The sequence below is a fragment of the Lygodium microphyllum genome, chromosome 19, assembly GCF_053477565.2.
Source record: "Lygodium microphyllum isolate KBCC chromosome 19, Lygodium_microphyllum_v1.1.10, whole genome shotgun sequence".
NCBI lineage: Eukaryota > Viridiplantae > Streptophyta > Polypodiopsida > Schizaeales > Lygodiaceae > Lygodium > Lygodium microphyllum.
The window spans coordinates 26171534-26187709 of NC_141153.1; the positions used below are offsets into that span (position 1 = coordinate 26171534).

The 16176-nt window shown below is 33.2% G+C and overlaps 1 protein-coding gene across 1 annotated transcript in view; it reads right to left on the reverse strand.

Annotated features, from left to right (window-relative positions):
- Positions 1 to 200: 200 nt before the first annotated feature.
- The window catches only part of LOC148019671 (GABA transporter 1-like), a 115670-nt gene continuing 99694 nt past the window's right edge, over positions 201 to 16176 (reverse strand). The window contains exons 6-7 of the mRNA XM_087700803.1: positions 15532 to 15768; positions 201 to 597 (exon numbers count right to left, since the gene is read on the reverse strand). Coding sequence (XP_087556929.1) covers positions 217 to 597; positions 15532 to 15768 — 618 coding nt within the window. The 3' untranslated portion in view covers positions 201 to 216. The remainder of the gene's footprint in view (positions 598 to 15531; positions 15769 to 16176) is intronic.

Sequence of the window (16176 nt, forward strand, 5' to 3'; positions counted from 1 at the left end):
ACATGTTGCAAGCAAGCATATTCCACACATGCATACATATAAGTTATATGATGCAACACAATTTGGTGCAAGGATTTGATGAGTTAGCAATATAGGATTTTTCAATACAATTGATGTTGTTTTTCACAAACACACTATTACAAGTAACCCATGTATCTTATTCCATCTACCCCAACAAAAAATACAAACATATAGAACATAAAGTGTCATGTTCCATTACAAGTTTGCAAATAGCTTGTACGTGTTCTCATCCACAACAAGTTGGTGGATTGAAGTGAAGCTAGCTATTAAAGTGACTACTAAGAAGAAAGTAGTAAAAGCCAATCTTAACCAGTATTCTTTGGTATATGAGGTGATATTGAAACACTTGATATACAAAACCATTGGGAAAATAAATACCAATGGAGTGTAGCCTAGAGAACCAACAATAGCATTTATATCACTGAAAAATGGAAGCATTGCAGCAAAAAGAGTAGCCATTAGCATAAAGATTGTTCGAGGTAATATTTTGGTAATCAAGGTGCCTAGAATTCTCTTTCCTTTTCTTGAGAGTTTAAATCTTCTTTCAAACACGCCAAATGATGGTTGTGAGTATAGCTACAAAGTATGTTTTTGTGTTTAGTCTCTCTCTCTCTCTCTCTCTCTCTCTCTCTCTCTCTCTCTCTCTCTCTCTCTCTCTCTCTCTCTCTCTCTCTCTCTCTCTCTCTCTCTCTCTCTCTCTCTCTCTCTATCTCTCTCTCTCCCTCCTTGTTTGCATTACTTGAGATTAGACTTATCTTGGTTCTTATTGGCATTGAGTCTAGGTTCTTGTAAAGCTATGATTTGCATTCACCCAAACATCTTATCCAAGTAATAAGTCAAAAAAAGACAAGCTTCATTATGATCATGGAAATGGTGGAAAGTTTCTAAATAATTACTTTCATATGTATAACATTGTAAAAGATAAAGTACATAGAGAATGAGAGAGCTCATCCATTTCCAAGTCCGTTTCATATATGAATTTTGCTATAGTGAGGGTCATTATAATAACACTAGGAGAATACTAGGGGTCTATAAACTACATTAAAAATGTATACATTTCATTTCAAGGAGATTCAAACAATCGTATGTTGGAATTTTATTGATAATGATTGGTCTCTTTTACCTACCCACCCATCGTTACAAGGCATCCTTCAACATCATCATTATCCAGTCTATTCTCATCCCTACATAAATCACCATTCACATGAACACTCCCCCTCATGTACCACCATCCACATGATGATTCATGTCACAAGGGATTGTGCCTCCCTATGTTGCATAAATGCATCCAAATTTTTAAGGAAAGTCAAATATACAATAAATTTTGAGATTTCTAAATATTTTTCTTATTTTATCAAAATTATTGAGTACTTCCATATAAAAAATATTCATATTATTTGTGATAAGATTTTTTCATTCTACCCATTTTTTGGATAGAATGAGTATCCTCATGCTTTACTAAGTTTTGGTTTCTAGCGTATGCATCTTTATATCAACTTCTTTATTGAACTAAACCCTATACTGGGGTTGCTAAAACATTGGCTAATCAAGATCATGTCCTCATTATTTAGTTTATAAAGCTTAGAATAGATTATTATTTATATTTATTATGTATTCTCTTGGATCAATTAACTTGGCATCTAATATAGTTTTGTAGAAAGATAATATAGATTGTTTTGAAAAACTTATAACTACATAGTACAATTTACTTAAACTTGAGATGTAAAGATATAGTACAATATTATTGTTTTAGCAAACATATAGACCAACACTTACTTATAGTGCATAATAAAAGGTATAGTAAAGTATTAATTAGAATTCTATACTCGAAACCAATAGGTTAGTTATAGCCTATACATTAACCTACAGTATAGCATTGGTTGAGATTGAATATATCATATAGACACATTTTGTGAAAAAACATATAGTTAATTAGTATTATTTACTTAATTCTCATATGTAGATATATAATAATGTAGTTATTATTCTTCTAACATATAAATCGATATTTTACTTATAACACATAAGCAATGCTATAGTAAAGTATTATGTAAAATATGAAATTCCAATTTAGTTTGAGAGCATAGCCCACATGTAAAGCTATAGTAATGTATTGATTGAAAATTGATTCTAAATTATAAACCAATATTTTAATTGTAGCCCATATACAAAGCTATGGTAAGTTATTGATTCAAATGTTATTCTAGCTTAAAAATCAATTACTTATAGCCCATATGGAAAGTAGCATTATATTGATCCAAACACTAATTTCTAGTTCCAAATTATAAAACAATATAGCTAAGATATAGAGCTAGTCTAATTGGTGGTACAAACATATTCAATGTCTAATTGGTTATATAAAACATATGCAATTTTTACATTAATCACTATAAGCAAGGTGATTAATATGCCTAAATTTCTATCACTCATTATTCTCAATAAAGAGAGAACAAAAAAAAAAGATGAGAAATTGCATGATACCTTTCTATGTATAGTAATAAGTATTTTTTTGAATGAATATGTACACATCTAAATATTATTTCTACTTTCAAATTTTGAGTCAAGTGACTTAATGATATAAGATGAAAGGTTGAACATGGAGGCCCACTTATCCACCGTTGGTTACATTGCAAACCTCATCTAATTTTCAACTAATAATTTGACTAATTTCCTATGCTCATTCATAACTTCTCCATCATGAACAAGGGAGGTTTACGTGCAAGAAAATGATATCAAATTTGTTCTAGTATGCAACTAGTATGCATCCATCACGCACATGGAAATGCAAAACAAAAGAGTTAGCAAGCTAATATTTATACCACTAATTTTTAGGTTTTTATAGCAAGCACTTGAACAATTGTGTGGCAATCTCAATTAAACCCATTCTACAAGTAATATAAAAGGATATGCTTGGAAATGGTATCAATTTTGTAGGTATGTGTTGTGATTGCTAATTGTTGGCATATTGGTGAGGATTTGTGATTGGTGGCAAGCCCTTTGCATCCATGTTAATTAGCAAATATCTTGAGTTATAGAGATAAAAGATGATACTCTAGTGATGCAATGAGAGATCCAATAATTAGGAATACAAGGGTTGACCCTTCCCATACAAGATATGAAAATTTTTACAAGGCTAACTAGGGACAAATCATCTCCCTCCATGGATTTGAATAGTTGGTGAGTATCATATATACTATCTAGGTTGTCAAGCAAGCCACATGAGACCCATGGTACTTGATTAGCTCCACTAAAATCATAGAAACATGTGCTAATGGAGCCTTAATATCATTTGATGAGGATGTTAAGACTATCGATTCAAGAAAGACATCAATAATATTAGATTCAAAATCCATTTATCTCATTGTTAACTAGATATTTTAGTTCCGAATGATGATGAACATGTGATACAAGGTGGTGTAGGCAGAAGGCATTCAAAATTGAGATAGAAATTTGACATTGACATGTGCAAGAGATATTAATTGATACATTGTCTACATTCATGTGGATATGTCAATAAAAGTGGAGAGAAAGTCTTTTTGTGAAAAAATCAAGATCTAGGAAAGATGATGAATAATGAGATAATATAGAAAATTTAGAGAGTAGCAACTATTGTGATTAAGATGTGGTTTGACACAATAACCTTGAGAATATTTGGTGAGGATACATCGATGTATCAAGATCAAGAGGAAACTAAGTGAGGAGGTATGAAGAGGATATTTAGTGTGACTATGGAGAGAAGATCAATGAGTGGATACGGGAAATATGGAGTCACATATACAATTATCATTGATGATGCAAGCTAGCTAGTGTTATGAGAGTGGTGAGATAGAGATGAAAGGTGAAGACCATAGTTGATGGTAGAAGTAGGGTGTTGATGTGGCACTAGTTGGAGTTCAATCCAATTGTAGTTGTGCCAATACCGTAGTCTTACCATTAGCATTCATGTGGCATGAGACAACAATGGAGACAATATTAGAGTGTCTTGTTTGAGCTATCAACATGTTGATCTATGCTCTAGGATTGCAGATAAAAGACAGACGAGGTGGTTGTGTGACGATGGGTACAACAACATGAATAAGAGTGTTGTAGGGGTAGCACACTAAATCTTAGTGAAGGCTTTCTACTACTCAAGAGAAGTGTATTGCTCATGATGAGTACATTTCTAATAGTAAGAATGTCAATTGTGACCTAGGTGGTACAATGACATGTGCATGTATAGCACAACATGTAAAATATGAAAGTAAAAAGAAAGTTTCAGAGGTTTATGTTGTTGGAGAAAGTGGCGAGCTAGAGAATAGGGTGTAGTACATTTTCTTCTTCTACTTCTACTAATACTACTTCTTCTACTTCTTCTTCCTCTTCTTCTTCTTCTTCTTCTTCTTCTTCTTCTTCTTCTTCTTCTTCTTCTCAACCATGTATATCAAGTATCCGTATGGTGCTTCTGAGATGCTTCTTTGGCTATAATGTAGATGATGGAATAATACTTAAGTTAAGCTAACACCATATTGGGGAATATGGGAACTTCCCATAAGTTTGGGACATGTGGTCAAATCTTTGAATTTGTCATAACTTAAACATTATAACTCCAAATCAAGCGCCCTATAGCTCAATAGATTCCATTTTTCAAGTGCTTTCTAATGATAGGTTACATCATATAGTTTTAAGAAACTTATGGGCATGTTATCCGGGTGCCACCTTTTTAGTATTCAAAAAATGGGAATTGGGAGATTCCCAAACTCACTAATATTGTGTTAGCTAGAATTGGCAAACAATCTTTGTTCTTCTTCTTTGTGGAATACTGATGCATTTAAAAATTTCTCCACAAGATATATCTAGAATCTTGATCACACTCTTTGGAACTTGAAACCCACTAAAAGCAAGCTCAAAATGTTACTATTGCAAAAGATAAGGTTAGACAAAAAATATGTACCATATCTCTCTTTAAGTTAAGTGTGACATCTCAATCTTCCCTCCAAATGCATGTGAGGTCCCCTATATGCTCATTTAACAAGGTTTATAGTCATGCACATTTATGGGAGTAATATATTACATATATATACGAATAGTCTAGCATCTATTTCTTCTTATATCTACTACTAAGAGTAGTTGTGGGTGAAAGCATGTTAAGTATGCTATTTCACTTGTAAGTAGTAGCCTATCAAGTAGTTTTTAAAAAATGAACACACTGTAATTTTTTTAAATTTTGAAGTATGTACATTAATATTCTTTATTTCAAGAGCTCTCTAATGATATATAGCATGATAGATAATGTTATTGTTGTTAATTGTCTTTGGATCGAGCTAGTGTATCTATAATTTGTGCTAAGTTCACTATCCATAGACATGCTATTTCTGAGGGTTCACATACTTTCACCCTAGTGCATATCCTAATAATTCATTTATATTTTGGCAACTTTTATGATTTTATAATACTACTCTAATTTTAGCTATACAAGAGATGTGATAGGAATCACATAGTGAAGATTTATTTGTTGAAATGAAAGCATAAAGGAAAGCCTCTACCATATACATAATTTGTATGTCTTCAGAAGGAATTAGAGCCTTAAAATATTCAAGAAATAGCCTTTATAAATAATAGATAGCTTACTTTAAAAAATAGGGCATAATGAAGAGAACTGCCATAACTTCTTATAGAAGCATCTAAATAGGGCATGCCACATATCAAAATGTAGCTACTGAAGAGTACTTTGACCCTATGTAGGTGGCTAAATTCTAAAAGTTAGGCAAAGTAAAATCCATTCTAGAACAAAGTGTTTTTTTTCCAAACCCTATTTAGAGTGCAATTGGCTCACATATGACTATGTCTCAGCCAACAATGCATCCTTTAGAGATAGGAAAATGCAATCTAGCCTCCAAAAGCTTCCTCAAGTGGTAAACCCTTCCAGTTGATCAAATAATTAATGATAGAGCAAGAGTGAAGCTTCTTTTCATGCTGATCTATGACCTCCTCAAGAATATATTGAATAAGTACTTCTTTACCCATTCCCTATGCAGGCTTTGAATTATTGAAAGGTGGGTAAAGTTACCTCGGGTTGGTTGGTTACATCCCTTTCGGATCTTCAATAGTGGGGGAGGGTCATCTTTCTATTGCCCCACTATCTCTTCTAGCAACCACCTTTTTCCTCGGTGGGAGTATCAACATGGCATGAGCATTCTAATTGATCAAGTAAGAATAAATTGCATACTTGCAATTTTCTTTTAGCCTTCAATGGTATGCATGATTGATCAATGAATTATTGGAATGAAGAAATAATTTTTGGTTGTGGGTCTTACTAATGCAATTCAGTGACTCACTCATTGCAAGTACTTACCCTTTACAAAATTTCAATGCAAAGAAAATTATACAACCAAATCAAGGTTATACATCAAGACCATGTAAATACCACCCACATGATGAAATAGGAATGAAATACTGAAATTCAATGAAATAGGCTGCTCTAACCAATGAGAAGAGCACTAAAATTTGATGTATTTATTAATTTAGAGAATTAATTGATCAATAAGTGCTGGATGAGGGTCTTACGAATGCAATTCTGTGGCCTACTAATTGCTAGTACTTGAAAAATGAAATATTGGAAATAAGAAATAAGTGTTGTCTAAGGGTCTTACCAGTGCAATTCAATGACTCACTCAGTGCTTGTACTTGATCAATGAAATATTGGAATGAAGAAATAAGTGTTGGTTGAGGATCTTACCAATACAATTCATCAGTGACTCATCGATTACTAGCACTTATCCTTAGCAATATTTCAATCTTGAGAAAAGAAAATGGTTCAACCAAATCAAGGTTATATATCAAGACAATGTAAATGACATCCATGATTAAATAGGACCAAAATGAATAGTACTAAAATTTAATGAAATAGGCTCCTGAGGAGTCCACCTATAAGTAATCATCTATATAACGTGTGTTCAAAGGATCTTTATATGCTATAAGGCCTTAAAATGTTCCCTTTTACTTTCCTAAACTTACATATTTTTTTGAAATTATAATTTAAAAACCCTTTTTGTAAATGTAATCCTATAAATTTCACTAAATATACCTTTCTTTTGAACACACATGGTATCTTACATGTTCTATAAGGTGGACTCCCTAGGAATAGGCTCTAATCAATGATAATATCACTAATATTTGATCTATTGATCAATTCAAAGAATTACTTAATCAATAATCTTCATTAACAAGTGGAAAAGCCTTAAAAGCAAATGGATGTTAAGAGATTTCAGAGATTAAGCAAGTGAAATACCTTGATCAAGCTTGAACAAGATGAGTGATGCAAGCTTCAATCCAATACTTGAAGAAACTTCCATAATCCACTATGAATCCATCATGATGCTCCAAGAATCCATTCATGCTTGAAGAAGATTGAATTTGTGAAGAATCAATGGATTGAGCTTGCTTAAACACTTGAATATTAAAGATTCAAGCTTCTTGAAGAAATTTTCCAAAATATAGCTTCAATATGAGCTTCAAGAGGTCAATATGCTAAAATATGTGAAATGTCTTCAATCTTGGAGTCAATCCTACTCTAAAATGATTGTAGAGAAGCCTTGAAGGTTAAAAAGAGCCAAATATTGAAGAAATTGAAGCTGTTAGGTTTGTGACCAAGAATGTCTCCAAATTTGCCTTCAAATACTCTAGTTAGCTCTGCTAGCTGTCCTTGGTCTCCTTGGTCATTACATTTTCCCATTTTTCCAAAGTGATACCCTATCCTTGAGTAACTAGGAAGTAACAAAACTGAGAAGGAAATCTAAGAAAGCATTGTATCAAATGGATCAATGACCAATGCTCTGATACCTCTTATCAAGGAGATGGATGAGAGTGAGAGAAAGAAGAGTATAAGGAAGAGAAAAGAGGAAAGAGAAAGAGTAATAAGGAGAGAGAAATATTAGAATGATAGAAAATAAGAGAGAGAAGCCATAAAAGCTGAGTGCAAGTAGGTGAGATGAGAGACAGTAATTGTATTATGATCAAACATGCCAAAAATTACATGTCTCACACCTTTTATACATATGTTAGTGTGGCAAGGTATTATTAATAACTCTCTCTTACTAACACATGTATTCCCAACTTCTGACAAGTTGACAAATAGTCTTAAGAAAATTATGGACTCAACGTAGACTTCAAGAAAATATGACATATGTATATTTCTATCCTATAAGATGTAGATTCACTTAGAGTTTTGACCTTCTCATTCTTTTTTGAGGGGAAAGAACAAATTTTTGCCCCCTAGCTTCAACCATATTTGGAAATAAGTGTGATTTCAAAAAGATAGAGATGTAAGACACGTGGACATAGATGACAAATAATTCAATAATATTATTAGGCGCAAACTTGAAAGACCCAAGGAAGAATGTGACCATTTTACCTTTATACAAAAATGTATGTGTAATAATTCAGTTTCTTTAATGAGGGAAATTGGGGTAAAGGTTCATGTGAGCAGCCACCCATCTTACTTAGTAACCTAACTATATATGTACACACTCATTCTTAATACTTTGAGTAATTTGGTTACTATATATATAGTAACCTAACTATATATGTACACACTCATTCTTAATACTCTGAGTAGTTAGGTTACTATATATATAGTAACCTAACTATATATGTACACACTCATTCTTAATACTTTGAGTAATTAGACAATAAGATACTACTCACAAGAAAGCAATTGGAGGCACCATAAATATTGCGCTCTCTCTCTCCCTCTATGCAATCTCCATTCTCCTTTCACCTCTAATAATTGGTATGAAAGAGGGAGGGAGCCTTGAGCCTACTACCGATAGAAATCTTTATAGTCTCTATGTTGGATGAGATTCAACATCCGTGAAGAGGTTTGGGAGAAAGCCCTAAGGGCTTATGGTTGCACCATTTTTCAATCTGAGATTGTTTTAAGCTTTGTTTTAAGTATGTGTAAGTGATGCATAGCCTATTTTGTTTTTTTCATTGCAATTCTACACAAACTATTTAGAAATTGGAAAAGAGGTCAAGGGTTACAATTGTAGAGACGATGTATACAAGTGATTGGGTATTGGTAACCAGTGGATGAACTAATAGAAATAAGTAGTTCTAGGTTGTACATAATTTGATACTAGTTGCAGATTATAGAACTCACAATTTTGGAGGTTGTTGGTTGCTATTGTATGTGGCTAGTGTTACTAGAGGAGAGATTTTGATGTATATGCTCTGTAGTAAATTTTGAGTTGCATATATTGCCATCTTTTCTTATGAGTGAGTAAGAACATTGTTCCTTGATGTATTACAGTGATTTTAGGAAGATCAAATTTTGGATGTAGTTCTAAACATTTGAATGATCTTATGCTGTTATATCTGTGAGGAAGCATCAAATGCTGCAATATCATGTTTTATTTTTATTTTGTAATTTTCATAGCATTTGGATAGTGATTTATGCATTATTGATGAGAAGTGGTTCATTCTCTGTCTCATTATATTGAGAGCAAGTGTTGTAAAAATTCTACAAGTTTTGTGGTGTAGTTTGTTGATTTTCTAATTGTTGTTACTTGACAGTTAGGTGCTATTTTGCACAAGTTACTTCATGATAAATAACTTTACAACATCCAAAAGTTTGATGGTACCAACTTCAATTTGTGGAAGGAGCTAATCTAAGATGTCCTTATTTAGAAGAGGCAGTTAAAGCCCATAAGAGGCATACATGAAGAACTAGTAGATCTTTTTGAAGTTTAAACTTGATGCATTGGGCAAATCCACTATTAGGTTACACTTAGGTGAATCAATGTATTTTATAGTTGTGAATAAGGCCAATACACATGGCTGAATCCCCGGGGAGATCAATCATAAATATATGTATGTATCACGTAAGTTCAACATAAGGGATTCTTAAAATACCATTTTTACACATTTTTTACATACACAAGGGTCCCATATAAAGGGGGTACCAATAGATTGAATAGAAAAGGGTTTTGTTTTATTAAGAAAAAATTCACAAATAAGGATATTTATAAATAGGCCTTGAATGCACATGATATAGAGGGTATACATATAGTGAACTACCCATGGTTAAATCCATGTATTTTATAGTTGTGAATGAGACCACTTCACAACATGACTTATTGAAGAAGCTATGTGACACTTACAAGAAGAAATTTGTCTAAAATAAGGTATATCTCATGAAAACGTTGTTTGAGGTGCAAACAAAGAAGGGATCTACTATTGTTTTTCATCTCAATGAATTGAATATGATATTTAATTAGTTACATACTCAAAAGTTAAAGTTTGAAGTTGAGATTAAGGCAACCTTTTTGTTGTGCTCCTTCCATAATGCATCATGGAGCACTTTTAGAACAACTATGAGTAATTCAACTCTAGATGATGAATTAAAGTTTAATCATATTGTTGGGAGTCTATTGGATAATAATAAATGCACAAAATCCATGGATCATAGCAAAAATGGTCAAACACCAACAAATCAAGAAGAAAGAGGTAGAAGATAGTACAAAGGGTAAGAACTAAGATATGGATAGTCATGTAATGAATCTCGGCTCAATAAAGATACTAAATGATTTCCAAGAAAAGGGATAAGAAGAAGGAGAATATGGGTGTTGATAGGAAAGTGAATAGACATGTAGCTCAAGATTGGATTCTTGATTTTGATGCATCCTCTTTTTTAATTCCTCATAAGGATTATTTTGGCTCATATGAAATAGTAGTAGACCTGGATTAAACCATCTTGATAACGACTATATATGTGTTATAGTTTATGCAACTAATGTGTAGTTTTCTTTTGAGAATGGATCTACCTTTACTCTACTCTTAAAAATGTATCTCATGTACCTAAGCTCACTAAGAGCTTGATATCTGCTAGTCTATTAATATAACTTAGGATACTCTACTACTTTTGGGAGTTGTTGAAAGCCCACAAGAGATCATTTGTTATTAAAGGAGTAAAATGTGGGACTTTGTATCCCATTTATGTATCTTTCATAAAAAATCATGCAATTGCAGTGATTGAGTAGGCAAATGTATCTTTGTAGTATCATCATTTGGGACATATGTCTAGAAAAGGAATGGAATTCTGTCTCATTTGGGTTACTCATATATTCTATTGATTTTCCTAATCTTTCTACTTTTGAGCATTGTATATATGAAAAGCATGCATATTTAGCCCAAAAGAAAAACTTAAACAAGAAAAGAAGTGAGCCACTTGAATTTTGCATAAAAATATATGTGCACATATGCCTATAAAGTCAATAGCGGGTAGCCTATTTTATCACATTCAATGATGATACAACTAGAAAAGTATGGGCCTTTACTATGGGTAGCAAAGATGAGGCTTTGTCTTGTTTTCAAAAGTTTCTAGTACTTGTAGAAAATCCATCTAGCAAGAAACTTAAGTGTCTTAGAGTTGATAATGGTGGCTAATATATCTCTCATGAGTTTAGAAATATTTGTGAAGCATGTGGGATAAAAGAGAACTCATTGCATCTAGTTAATCTTGCCCAAAATGGTATTGGGTAGTGTATGAATAGGACAATTAATGAATAGATGATGAGTATGTTGTCTAATGTTGGGCCTTCCTCAAGGAATTTGGGTCAAGGCTATGGCAATTGCTATACATTTGATAAATATGTCACCTAATACTACTTTGGATGGTGGAATTCTTGAGTAGGCATGGTCAAGCAAGAATACCTCTTATGATGAATTAAGAATGTACACGTACCAAAGGAAGAGCATAGTAACTAGAACCAAAATCCACTAAAGTACATTTTTTTGGGCTAAGGACATAGTGGTGAGATGGGTTATCAACTTTGGGATCAAGAAGGTAGAAAGATTGTCCATAGTAGTGATGTGATCTTCAGTGAGAGAAGATGCATAAATAGCCTTTTAAGGAAGTGGAAATAAGAAATGTTCCTTTTCAACAGGCAATACCACCTATTATTTTTTCACATAGGGTAAGTTCTAGTGCACCAAGTGTGCAAATAGAGAACACAAGTGATACTTCAAGTAGCGAGGAGGAAGCATGGAAATTTATTGAGCAACATGCTAAGAGCCCTATGGTGCCTAAGGTTTACTATCTAATGTTGATAGATTGTGGGTAGCTATCTTGTTATAAAGAGGCCATGACTCATGATGATAATCTTAAGTAGAGAACCTAGCTACATAGTCTTGGCATAGTTTGAAATGGATTCAATTATGAAGAATTAGACTTGGGAGTGTGTTCCTTTACTAAAGAGCAAAAACAATTTGCCATGTAAACAGATCCATAAGTTGAAGGTTATAGGTGATGCTAAACCAAACTATATGGCAAAGTTATTGGCCAAAAGTTTTAAGCAAGAAAAAAGTCTGAAATTTGATGAGATCTTTTCACCTATGGAATTGAATACTCTTTGCACTATGCTTTCCTCAATGTGTAAGGTTGATATGGATCTCATACAATTGAATGTCAAGACAACATTTCTATATTGTGATATTGATGATGAGATCTACATGTCATAACCAAAGGGTTTTGTGGAACATGGTGGAGAAAAGATTCTCTATAAGCCAAAAAAAAGTCTGTATGGATAAATTGATGGTTTTATGTAGTCTCATGCTTAGGAGAGAGGTGAGAAAGACCAATGCTTATAGATTAGAAGGGCTAAAGATGGCAACTTGATCATGTTGATTCTTTATGTGGATGATATGTTGATAGTTAGGGAAAACAAGCATGACATTGATGCCATGAAGATGTAACGTGTCCACTAGTATCATCCAGGGCACGTCTTAGCAGTCCGTCGAAAAGGAAGCCTAGAAAGCTCCGCCCGGCGCTCCCATGGAATGTTACGGGATTTGTGATCTAGGGATTTCCGCGTCTGCCACGTAGCGGAAGTATTCCGGCCGTTCCCACTTAGGATCGACTTGAATTTATGTCAAACGTTGAAAAGTTTATGGTAAATTTTTTTACGTTTAACATATTACAGAAGAAAAGATTAATGGAGACCTTTGAAATGAAGGATTTAGGATATGCAAATCACATTCTTGGCAAGGACATAATCAAGGGTAGAGAGAAAATATTGCTCTATCTATCCCAAAAGGATTATATCAACAAAGTATTGTAGTGCTTCAATACGGATGGGGGGAAGGAAATTACTACTCCATTTCCTTCATATCTAAAACTTAGTGCTAATAAATTGTCCCAAATTTGATGGGGATAGTGGCCAAGGTCCCATATTCATCATGTATAGGAATTCTTACGTATGCTATGATTACCACTTGCTTGGAAATTGTATTTATAGTGGGAGTAGTGAGTAGGTACATGTCAAATCCTTGCAAGAAGTATAAGAAAGTAGAGAAAGGTAACTTGAGGTAGTTGAATGGTACAAGAGATATGTACCTATGCTTTGGGATAAGTAGCAATGGTATACTTGGATTCATAGATGCAAAGTGTGGAGGAGATATTAACATTAGAAAGTCAACCATAGGATATGTTTTCACTTTGTATGGTGCTGCAATCTCATAGATGTCTCACTTGTAGAAGTGCATGCCATTATCTACTACTCAAGCTGAGTATACCACAGTAAAAGAGGCATGAAAAGAAGCCATATAGCCTACTCATGTAGTGGGAGATTTGGGCCTTGATGAAGACATGACATTGTTTCACATGAAAACGAAGCACATAGAAGGGAGGTTTCACTTCATTTGTTAAGTTCTTGAGGATATGAGGGTTAGGATTATGCTCTGGGAAGTTACTATATGTATATCCTCTACATCACCTACGTTCAATGCCTATTTATAAATATACTTATTTGTGAATTTTTCATGAATAAAACATAACCCTTTTCTATTCAATCTGTAAATAACTCCTTTATATTATACCCTTCTATATCTAAAAATGTATACAAATGATATTTTAAAAATACCTTATTTTGAACCCACGTGATGCACACATATATTCATGAGTAGCTTACCAGAGGGATTATGAAAGTGCATATTGATGATAACCCTACAAACTTTCTCAACAAGAATGTGACCTCCCAAAATTTTGCATATTGTAGGGATTTTATGGGCATTGGTGAGGGTAACTTAATGTATATTATACATCTCACACATCCTCTCATTATTTTGTCGCATATTGGCCTTTAACTAGGAGGTTATTAGGGTAAGGGCTAATGTGGTCAGCGGATGCTTCTCTTACTCAATAATCCTAACTATATATGTACACACTCATTCTTTATTCTTTAAGTGATAAGACAATAAAGTGATGCTCACAAGAGAGCTACTGGAGGCACCATAAAGATAGCATCTTCTCTTTGTTTCTCTATCTCTCTCTCTTTGTGCAATCTCCATTACCTTTCAACTCCAGCAAAAGGATCACACTCTGAAGATGTAGAATCCCATCCCCCACACAAAGTTGAAGACACCCAAATTATAGATAGTCCCTATGTATATTTGACCCATCTCTCTAGTTCTACATGACATACTTAAAAGAAGCTATACTTTTGAACTAAACATACTCACCCAAGACCTCATTCTTTAAAACTTGCCTCAATGATGTTTTATTCTTTGTTTTGTGTACATTGTGTGTTGAAGTCAAAATGGATACTCATTATCCTCATATGAATCTCTCTTATATTGTCAAGGGCTAAATGGATGGATTTCCAATCTTTACCCATTTAATATGCCATAGATCCAATTGGATCTTCTGACTATGTGCTCAAATGTAACTATTATAATATCTGCATATTGCCCACTAGATAGTGAAAGCTTATGAGCATACTTATTTCATGAAGTTGGCAATTCTTTCTCCATTCTTGCCTTACTTCTTGGGGAGGGGGTGGCTATACAAAAGTTGAGGTACCTATAAGAAACAATATTTTTTTACTATTTGTCACACATTCAAGAGGTATTCAAAACACCCCTCTATATACATGTTATGTGATAATAAAGTGACCCATTGTTTTTAGGAAAATCATGAGCTTTCCCTTTTTTGAAATCCCATTTTGTAAGTGCACCCTTGTAAACTACTAAATTTATAGAATAAATATCCCTCTTGGTGACCTCATATGATACATACTAAAGGTGCACCTCAAGCCTTAGTTAAGGAGCTATATTAGACAAATACTTCTTAGTGTGTCTTAGGCTCATAGGAATCTAATCCCATGTAAAAATTTGTGCATCTATAGTATTGGATTCTTATGGCCATTTTCCTTTTCATAAAATTTGTAGTCCTCTCTTTGAAAATGTACCTAAAAGCTTCAAAATAGTCATATATGTGCAATTGATTGCAATAATGCTAAGGTGAAGTCTCATAAACATAAACATAGGCACTAATGTAATATATTATAATGTACATAAGATAGCTTTAAAAATTCTTAGTATGTAAGAAATTTGAGAATAAAAACTAGCTTTCTAGAATAACTTTAAGGAGCGTATTTTCTATTTTTCATTGTCCTTGTCATGTAGAAGTACAATGTCTTCCATTTCTTAGAAAAAAATGTGAGAAAAAGCCTTATGGAAAAAGAGAGAAAGTCTTACCACTGAGCCTGCAACAAGTTGTATAAGCATACATATGTTTGCAAACTCAAATATCCAACTTGGTGCATAGAACTCTCCACTACTTGATTTCATGCTCAAAAGTATGTTTCCATTAGATGAGTTACCAAAGGCCCAATAACCAAGTATAGCCACAAGAAAGAAGTTGAATATAGTTGCAACCGAACAAAGCATAAGTCCTTTTGTCATATTTAACCCAATTGGTGGTGACAAAGTAGCCTACACAATTATAACAATGTCTCTACATTAATATAGAATTAATAAATAGCATTTTATCAATTACTAGGCTTGTAATAAGTCTAGATGTGTTATCTTAAAACATAGCCCTAAAATAAACAAATTATTTCCATGATTAGATTACTGCTATACTACCTCAAATTTTAAAAAACAATTAGCCTAAGACTCCAACCATATAAATCATGTTATGTGGCTATTATGTTCTATCATTATGCTGTTGGCCCTTACAAATCAAGTCACTACCTTAGGCTATGGAGTTATAAAAAACCATGTGTAACCTTACATAAGCTTTTATAAGATAGCATTATGGTTTTCAAAAGAAAATCTATATAGACAAAAACTACTATGTCAAGTGATCACAATTAACGGCTAAGAAAGCATATCAACTAG